General features: G+C 40.2%; 1 protein-coding gene across 1 annotated transcript; it reads right to left on the bottom strand.

Moving 5' to 3' along the window:
- Nucleotides 1-234: 234 nt before the first annotated feature.
- rpa1 (replication protein A1) lies at nucleotides 235-10,034 on the bottom strand. The gene is made up of 17 exons (XM_020928616.2): nucleotides 9,875-10,034; nucleotides 9,633-9,680; nucleotides 9,475-9,553; nucleotides 9,276-9,384; nucleotides 9,102-9,190; nucleotides 8,899-8,979; nucleotides 7,828-7,942; nucleotides 7,648-7,750; nucleotides 7,503-7,571; nucleotides 7,045-7,237; nucleotides 6,354-6,490; nucleotides 5,776-5,924; nucleotides 4,327-4,456; nucleotides 2,343-2,519; nucleotides 1,874-1,981; nucleotides 1,342-1,428; nucleotides 235-788 (listed from the first exon to the last, which is right to left on the bottom strand). Exons 1-17 carry the CDS (start codon nucleotides 9,899-9,901, stop codon nucleotides 684-686), a joined length of 1,806 nt encoding a protein of 601 aa, XP_020784275.2. The 5' UTR covers nucleotides 9,902-10,034; the 3' UTR covers nucleotides 235-683.
- Between the last annotated feature and the right edge of the window lie 154 nt (nucleotides 10,035-10,188).

The following is a 10,188-nucleotide window of genomic DNA, read 5'->3' as shown; positions in this document are numbered from 1 at the left end:
TAGAGCACTGCGGAGTACAAGCAGCAGCTCTGCACGGCATTTATCTGCTGCTGCCACCAGCGTCTGTGCACAACATGGAGCTGTAACCCGCATGGTTCTTCAGGTCAGTGCAGGAGAATATAGAGCAAATGTGTATTTATATCGAGAGTACCAACCAATATTAACCAAAAACAACAAAACTGTCTGGCACACTCACCATTAATCTACACTGTAAAGAGAACCCACACAGAAGAGTTTAATTACAAATATTTTATTCAAAGCTTTACAGTTCACCATTCAACACTGTAAAAATATACCTTGTATCTTGTAACCTCCCACCAAGTATTCATGCGAGCATGTATACGCCTGCTGTTAGCAACTTAGTGAAAAAGCAAAATAATGAGTGGGCCAGTCTCATCAGGACAGTGTTCTGAGCCCAGTTACTGGGACAGAAAACAGGCTGTTCCTCTGCACCCAAAAAGATTCTGGAACATCTGGACCAGAAGGACAGACCTTTTTCAGCTCATTCACCACTCTGTATTAGCTATGACAATAAAATGCATTTTACATTATTTTTACAAAGAAGAATCAAACTACAACACAAAACAGTCTATTTTTATGTCACGTACAAATATAACATATTTATTGGCAAAAAAAAAGCAATAGATGAAGTGCCAACTAAACAAAACCAAATATGGTGCCTACTACTGGCTGCCCAGTTTTCTGATATTCATAATCAACCTCTTGCTGTACTCCTTGTGATCCACAGGCTTCACTTCCATCACAGTGGCTTTGATCCTGGACTCATCCTGCATTTACAGACAAAAGAAAGCGTGAGGTGAATACAATAGTTTGAAAACATATCATGACCAATATCAACAGTAGCCACGGTACAATGGTGAGTAGAACTGAAAAAGAATAGAGACAGCTTGAGTGGAGAGTTGCAAGTGTGTTGGTAGAACATGGGGCTGGTGTTAGCAGCCAGTGCATGCTCGCAGCGGTGCCAGTGGCAGAGAGGAGTGAGCCCCACACAGAGGCTTCTTCTATGGGCAACGCGGGTACAGCCTCTGGCACAGATCCACACTTCCTGCTCATGCTCCCAGTCCAATCAGGCCTTATATGGGCTTCCTCCAAGAGTACTCAGAGCCCAGCGGGCCATGTGACCCCAGCTAAGATATTACAGTGCCCTTTGAGAAAACACTTAGGTAACTCATTATCCTGTCACTCACACACAAAGGACGGGTTTGTAATCTGTCATCACTGTCATGTCTAATTAAGTCATTGCCAAAGAGCTGGCAGTAAAATGATTTAAAAACATGATTCATTTTAAACCATGTGTCTACAAATGTTATCGTTACTTACATTATATGTTTCTAGCTTGACTCTACTGCGGAAGATAAAGGTGTTGAAGTTGGCTTGTTGAAACACTTCGTCAAAGGCAGCTTCATTCTAAAAGAGCAATAGGAATATTCATCTTAAAAAAGCATGTGAAGGTTTTATTACAAGACTTTAAAAAGGTCCTACATTACGCAAAGTTGACTCGTAAGATTTTAGCCATGTTAGAATCTTGTTACCTCCTCAGAAACAAACCTGGAGTTTTGTTTCATTCACACGTTTGTGTGACACTTTATTATTGGTCTATCGACACCTCCAAAGCTCCAAATGCTTTGTTTCATGTCATTGGAAGAGTTTGGCAATTAGAGGTTTGTAATCATCCAAATGATTCTAGTGAAGTTATATGGAGTTTAAAGATAGATCAGATCAAAAAATAGTCTAATAAAGGCCCTTTAAAAATCAGTAGTTTTTTTTACCATGCTGGTGTGAAGCCACAATAACCAGTGAAATAAGACTTGCGCTCAGGTCATTTCCTGGGGGCAGTATTGTATTTTCTCACCGATTCCTTGAGCTGCCCCAGGTAAGCCGCATTCTGGCCCAAAATGGCTTCTGCACTTTCCTGGAAGCAAGTCACCCACTGGTTGTCCCCATAGTCTGCAATGTTCGCCTGCACCAAAGAGAAACAAATGAACAACAATGCATTTTAAAGTACCTAAAATGTACCCAATATCACACTTTAAAATGCTTTAGTGCAGTTTAGCAAAGCCTTCTTCCACAATGCTGTTAATGCATAGAGTGGCAATAGAAACAGCCACAAATTTAATCAACAAAAGCAGGCCACTATTGTGCCTATGCTGAAGAGGTTTTATTACATTGTGTTTTTTTGGCAATATCTTTTTAATGAAACCTCTAATTTATCCTCTGCCCTATACTGTAGTTTATTGTGCGAGCCTGGGTGATGCTCTAACTCCACTGTCAGGCAGCGGAGTGCAGCCGAAGCAAAAATGCTGAATATAGGTGTCACTTACAGAAAGGATGAGGCGATACTTGAAGTTGGGGAACTCTTTGTCACACTTCTCACAGCGGAATATGCCATTCTGCTGGTCCACCACTTTCTTATTGCAGTCTTGGCTAGGGCAGGCTTGGTAAAGGCAATTTTCCTTTCTCAGGTACACTATAGTTGCAATGCAGGTGTAGTAATCCGCCTTTGGACAAATAGAAAGAAAATAAATCATTAAAAACGCCATAGCCACCAACAGGCAAAGAAAAATATGAAGGTGAAGACTGCAATTAGCATGAGAAAACCTTAGGGCCATTTTGAGATTCTTAACAGTAATATACCCCAATATCTCATACATATGCAGACTACTGAGCCGTCTGCCTCTGTGTCACAAACAGGTGAGTACTGCAGAAAAACAGCCTTGAGGGGAAAAAACTTTCCTGAGCATGTTCTCAATGTTAAAGAGTGGAGTGGGGGCAATAGATATATTTCTTTGTATGCCCATCTCACCATGCAAATCTTACTGTACTGCATCATTTAATAGGCTTGTTTGGAAGATTCAAATGTGTATTTTGGAAAACATGTACAAATAAAGCGATTTGCAAACATTTTACTCCCATTTAGCAGTGCATGATATTCCCACCTGAAAACTGAAGGCACCTGTTCTGTGTGCAATAGGTGATCAACCCATCAGTGAAAGCATAATGTTAATGTAATTATATGAAGGGAGGAACCGCTCAAGGCTAAACCAATGGGTAATGAGAGTCTCACTGTAATGAATAGGAAAATTGCATATTTAACCATTAAAAGCCACATGAGGAAAAACTACATACTCATACTAGCATTAAACTGCTTCTGCTGTGACTGCTATAATTTAACAAAAATGTCTGGTCCGATATCATTCTCCCTGTAGTCCAATGAAAATCAAATGTCTCAGATTCTGACCACCACCCGAGTATACAGCAAGCAGTCAACCTCCACCCAGTGACGGACCATACTGACAAATTCTTGATATTTTTTTTGTGTATCTTGACAACAATACTAAAAGAAGTTATCTAAAAGGCAATGAATTTCATGAATGGACTGCATCAATCCAATAGAAATATGCTAATGCATTAGTTAAGGTAAAAGTGCAGAAAATAGCACTCTTATTTGGAAGTTCACAATGTTTTTTTCCCCTTTTTTTTGTTTGTTTTTTGTTTAAATCAAGCCATTTTTGCTGAATTTATTACAAAAATAATCATATAAAACGTTCACATAACTTCAAACCAGTATTCACAATATTAGATTTTGATCGTTTGCCCAACTCTGCCTCCACCAACTCTCAAAACAGAATCATGGATTTAAGTGAGCTTGGATGTATAAAAGCTCTTAATGACAGTAACAAATGGAAAAGCATTGAAGGGCTGCCAGTGAAGTGTTTAATGACCTGCTTTGATTTAGCACAAACACGCTCCACAACCTCCTCTCCTTTTCCATACTCTAATGAACGAAGTCAATGCAGTTTTCATTAGGCCGAGATTGACCAGAGCGCTGTAGAAAAGAGGACAGAGCACCTATTTTTGCCTCTGTCATGCGCCTTTAATGACGCAGTGTCAGACCAGCGTACAGCGAGGAGGCACCTCCTGTCATAGAGGGGACAGGGAGCAGCGCCCAAACTCAGACTGTGACACTAAGAGGAAGCGCACAGGACAATTAGGATCGTCAAAGTTTAGTCAGAGGTCCTGCAAGGCCTGACCTTTGACCCTTTGTATGAGATACATCAACAGGTGCAGAGACAGGATCTTTGTCAGCGATGTACAGAAAGTGAGAGCTTAAAGTTAGAACTACTGTAGTGAAACCAATAAATTCCCATTTGGTGTACAACTCCAATGTAAAGAAAAGAATTACTGTTGCAAAGCTCTAGTAAAAACGCGTAGACTTGCGATACATGGATGACCACGTTTATATTAATACATGTTAATGCTTGACCTGTTGTTGAATGATTTCAGATTTAGCTGTATTAAAATTACCTTCTCCCCATGCCCAAGGTGTTCTGTCTTCACATCTGAGAGAGACTTCCAGTTAGTGTTCCCTCCTCCTCCTCCACCCCTCACCTCTGTCAAAGACTGTGCATCCATGGCATGGCCCTCCTTGTCATACCTGGAGGCATAAAACATGTTCGAAATACAGGATTAAGACATTTGGGAGTCAAATGGAGCGTATCCACATACTGGCTGTAATGAAAGCGCTGGCAGTGGTCATAGATGAGTGCAGTTTCAGGTACCCATAAGCATTGGAGAAAAGGGATTAAAATTTGCACAAACAAACTTTAAAGACCATTATTAAACCTGTGGCACATGAAAGAAGCTGGCTGAAGGTGAGAAAAGTGATTTCAAACCATCTATGGCACTTATTAATCAGGTTGCCAGGGGTTCCAGCTGTGCACAACAGTCATGTTGGAGGTGAAGTCAGGAGCACTGTGGTGTGCTCATATAGGCAAGAGATTTGCACATTACTGTTCACTGAGCTCTGTGTAATAATCAGAAAGAGTCCCTTCCTCAAACTTCACAGTGCTCTCTGGTGGCAGCAGTTCTTACAAGAACAATAGCTTGCTTTTAATTGAGTCTGCACTGAGTGTGGTCCCATCAATGTAAATGATTCAAATGTGGTTATTCTAAACGCTGAGGCACAGCCCGCTACACCAGTGCTTCCCAACAAGGCGGGAGGGTCTGAAGTCTGAAATAAAAGTCTGAAGAGGAATTAATCAAAAAAGAAAAGTGGTCTCAAAGTTGTCAGTAGCCCATCAAATGACTGCTCATTTGAAATCATCAATTAGAAGTCATAGTGATTAGTGATTCACAAAGGGTCAGTACTTAAAGTCAGTCACATGATCAAGTCAATTATGATGCCACAAAGTACCCTGCTATATTTTTCCCATGCAGCATTCAATGTCAGCCTGCAAAGTCAGTTCTCATTGTGAAAAGAATTGATATTTGTTGCAAAAATAGAATAAACCGCTAAAGGCAATCAATGCAGCTCTCATCAGAGCAGGTATCTGTGCTGCTGTCACTGAGGGGAATGAAGCGCTTCTCAAACGTGTGCAAAAGCATTTGGTTGAACTGCAGTTTTAATCTCAGCTTTATTAGATACATGTTGAATCTGCTTCAGTCCTGCTTTGGGGTCTGAACTTGTACTTTAAAAACCATCTCGCACATAGTGAAATGATCCTGATTTTATATTGGAGGGTAAAACGCATTTTCCCAGATTAAGAATGATATTCATTTATATGTATTGCTGTGGTGACGCGCCGCACAATGTTGCTAATGGGCCAAAGTTAATCTTGATAATGAGAATCAGAGCATGCACTCTTACAATGTGAGTAATGGAAACAGACTTAAATCCTTAGCAGATGCTCACTTATGTGGAGGGAAAGCGCTCACAATGAGATATTTTCTATACTGTGGTGTAATATATCTTACCAGCCTCGGAGCTTGTATGCCTCGGGGATGTCTGGGTTGACCATCAAGGTGCTGCTGAAGGACGCAGAGAGAGACCTGCCCCCGAAGTCTGACAGCTTCGCACCCTTGATCGCCACAACAGGTTGTCCAGTGCCATCAAATTTTTCAGCCTGTAAAAGTACAATGCACAAATAAATTCCATAGATTTGACAATCAACAAACCTTTAAGATGCCAATTTAAAAAAGCAATAGGAAAGAGGAGGTGTGCAGCCTTAAGAGACACAGGATAATAATGTCAACACTGGCTTGTTTGGACTTGACATTGTTAACTCATTCTTGTGAGCTATGGCAGTCCTTTCGGGACCAGAGCTATACACTAAACAAACAAAGACAACAATGCATTTGGTGTTAGAGGGAAAGAAAAGGAGAAGCAAACCAATAAGTACTTAACCATAGCAACATTTCTTTTTCTGTGTATTCACAGCAATGCCTTGTGCAAAGTAGCAGGATACAAGAGCAGATATACTATTGATTCTGTATAATAGTATATTAAAACAACAGTCCCTCCATGTCTCCCCTTGCACCATGTTTATACCCACCTCCTCTCCCCAGAGTGTGACTGTCACCACCTTCCCAGACATGTCCATCAGGTCTAAAGTGCGTTTGGAAACTTCACGGTTTGTTTTTGTGGTGAGGCGAGTCACCTCCTCAACAGACTTACACACACCAATCACATCTGAAAATATTTTAAAAGTATAAATAAAAAGGATCAGCTTCTAGTAAACAAGTAAACAACAAGTCTGGATAAATCCTACTGGTTTGTTATTTTATAACAGAAAATGTCCTGGGGAAAGATTTACCAGTAAAAATAAAGAGTCTGCCCATGTGACTGTCAGCTGCAGTGGTGAAATGAAAGTATGGTTCACACCATCTTACAAGATGGGCAAAAGGTGCCCCCTGGTGGTATGAGGCATTTATTTGAATGGTTAATTTTGAACAAATCATTATAGGACGTTACTGTTTATTTTGGACTCTTCTTAAATTAAGGGGAATTAATCCGATTTAAAAGGAAGATAATATTTCGTAATAGTTACACCTTTAAATTAACCTCTATTGTAGCAGTTCTCAATGTTTATTATTCTAATCTGATATACAACCAGGAAATATTTGATTATCTGTTCTTTTAATAAAAATCAGCATCAATTTCTTTTTGAAATGGTCCAAAGAAAGGTTTTCCAGATGCGAGTCCACTCCATACATTACTAAGAAGCTCAGGTTTGAGTTTCTTACCCACAACTGAATCCTTTTCTTTCATTTCCAATTCTCCAATAGTGACAAAGTCACACTGCACCATGGGCACATCACAGCTGTCTTCACAGGGGATGATGGTAGTCTCTCCATTAAGAGTCATCTCATAATCGTTCTTTACAGATGTGTACTGTTTGTTAGCAATCTTCAACGATGCTCTGGAGAGGTAGTAAACCTGGCACATACATTTGGATAGAGCATGTGTTAATCAGTAAAATATTTACCTGAATAAAATGGTGCAAACAAGATATGACTTCAGGGAGTGGGGAATTAACAGCAATGGCTGTGCACAAGCTGCTTACTGTGTGCTACAGTGGTGCCAGATGACTCACTGTCCCAGTGCTTTTGATTAAAGCCACTGACAGCCATTAACGAATCAGTGTGTAGCCAGTTCTGTCTTTTACAGCTAAACAGGACTAAATCACTGGGAAAGGACTCACCTTGCCAACTTCAATCAGCTCAAAGAACTTGTCCACTTCTTGGTTGAAGCCAGTGACTCTTATTTCTCCCTGCAACAAGTAAAAAAATATAATTATAGATACCATAACACTAAATACACACAATCGATGCCACTTGGAAACTAACACTCTCATCCACAATTTCCATAGAAAACAGTTTTCCATCTCCACGAGAATTGCTCCAGGTTCGAATGGTACTTTTGTTAGTAACTCGAGCGCGAATGGTCCACCTAAAAAACACAAAGAATTTTTATTAACCAGCAGGGTTAAAAAATGAAATTAAACTCAACAGGATCTCTACACTCACTTTGACTGGTACGGGTTAAGACTGGCAATGGGTACAACTTTGGAGCCGCCCCCGGGGGTGCTGGGCATGTTGAATTGAGGCTTCTTTCCCATGTCCCGATTGAAACCTCTGTTGACTAATTTTGGGAAGACAGAAATGCTGTTATTAATGGTACGCAGAAGCAAATCAGTCAAGCACGTTAAATACTTCATTTCTCATGCAGGAGAACAAATCTACTACTATAACTAAATTTACAAGAAGTCCTAAAGTGATTTTTCCAACCAGAGAATAGTAATAATAATAGTCGTTTCTCTTTCTCTTATTTTCTAGGGATGCATAAACCAGACTGTAAGCAAGATGACTCAAATTTCACAGCTGCAGAAAAGTGTGACAAACAACTTGTAGAGCCACGCCATACTTTGAGAGAAGATACTTAAAAAGTGCACACATTGATTTGTGCATCTCACCAGAATTACAGTCCAAAAGTGTCCACTTAAGACTTCATACTTGTGTCAACCTCTGTACTTCTGGTAATTACTCCCAGAGATCAAGAAGAGCACGGAGAAATGAACTGTGCAGATGAGGAAAGTGCTGGTAAGAAGTTCAACTCCCTGGTGACAGATTATAGGAGGAGAACCTGCTCTGACACACAGTGAAGACTGCAAATCCCCTCTGACAGCCTGACTCCATGTCTCTCTTGGCACAAGTTATATGAAGAGCAGGCATTGGAGCTTATGAGAAAAGGCAGAAATAGGTCTCATCTGGTGATATATTTGTATTGTGTCCAGAATGTATCTACTACAAAAACTAAAATAAGATGCTCACAAAATTTTAAATTATACAAATATTGGCATGTCTGTCAGTCTGCCCCAGGGCAGCTGTGGCTACAGTAGTAGCTTACCACCACCGGGTATGGAGTGAATGAATAATGCTCTGTAAAGCGTCTTTGAGTGTCCAAAAAGCGCTGTATAAAACTGATGCATTGTTATTATTATCATTATTATTATTTATGTCGACAGAAAGCCACGACATCTCCTGTAATTTGTAGTGAAATGCTACCATCTGCTGGTGACATGCAATAATGTCACTCACCTTCGTTGTTGTTCTGGGGTTGGAGCGGAGCACGAGGGGCTGGATTTGACTGTGGTGGCTGCTGTGCTGCTGGTTTCTGACCTATAAAAATGTGTCCATTGTAAATCAAGTAAACTTACCACAATTAGACTAGTGATAAGACAATGTTCCCCAGGAAGTACATATTAAGAATATAAGTAAAACTGGCAAAATGTTGAATTTACCTTCAGTGTAAGGAACAGGCTCCCCAATCTTCCCACCAACTTGATCCGCTGACTTTACAACCTCTATTTCTAAAATAATGACGACACGCCTGCATAAAGAAAAAGTCCATAACAGTAATAGAAAAGGAACCGTTATTGTTATTATAATACACATGCTGGCAATTGAGAACTTACCTCCCATCCTTCAGTATGTTGGTTACGTGCCTCTTGATCAGACAGATGCAGTGTGGGGCCAGCGTATTGTCCTCAGCCATGTAGTTCAGCTGGGTGCAAAGCATAAAGGCTGCAGACACAAGCACAGCAATAAAAGCAAATCAGCCAACAAAGGAAAACAAATGTCTCAAAATAACCAACTACTCAGAAACAAACTTACAGGTCATGGAGTAACGACCATCGCTCATCATGGCCCTAAAACGAGCGGGGCCACTTCCCCCGTCTATCTTGCGAATATTCTATAAACACAAAGTAAACCTTTACTAATGCTTACAAGTTTAATGTATTTAGTGAGACTGTGTATAAATAAGTACTCACCAATAACTGCAGCACAACGTCGCTAATTGGGTGCCCGTTTGCTAAAGCCTATAAAATAAAAGATAACCGTCTGTCAGACAAATCACATACATTAAAAGTTATTATTATTATTGAAAATACATATTGGAAACTTGGTGTTGCAAGTTCAACAAATCAATCATATTTTCTTAACAAAAGCAACAAACAAACTCGAACAATACAATACATCTGTTAAATAAATCGTGTATAAGAAAAAGTCTTACCTCTATTGCGCCTTCTGAGAGCTTCATTGCGTCTTTATTATTTATTTACTTTTTATAATTTCTCAGTAAACTAAAGAAAACTCGCTCTAAATGCTTGGCGATCCTACAGCTGTCTCTAGTCAGTATTCAGTGCGACTGGCGCCAACCACTTTAACAAACGCGCGAAGCTCTGCACTCACGCTTCCTGTTTCCGGTCCCGCCCACTGATCGAGGGTCAGATACCAGCAGTCCTAAACAACAAGGTGCACTTTGTCTACAGCACACACTTTGGGTAAAAGAAATCTAATACTGATCTAGGGTCAGTTCTCAGTAGC

This window comes from Boleophthalmus pectinirostris, unplaced genomic scaffold (genome assembly GCF_026225935.1).
Source record: "Boleophthalmus pectinirostris isolate CB_2022bp ecotype Guang Dong unplaced genomic scaffold, ASM2622593v1 HiC_scaffold_9, whole genome shotgun sequence".
Lineage (NCBI taxonomy): Eukaryota > Metazoa > Chordata > Actinopteri > Gobiiformes > Gobiidae > Boleophthalmus > Boleophthalmus pectinirostris.
The sequence above is the reverse complement of the archived record's forward strand: the minus strand, read 5'-3'. Positions and strand labels throughout refer to the sequence as shown.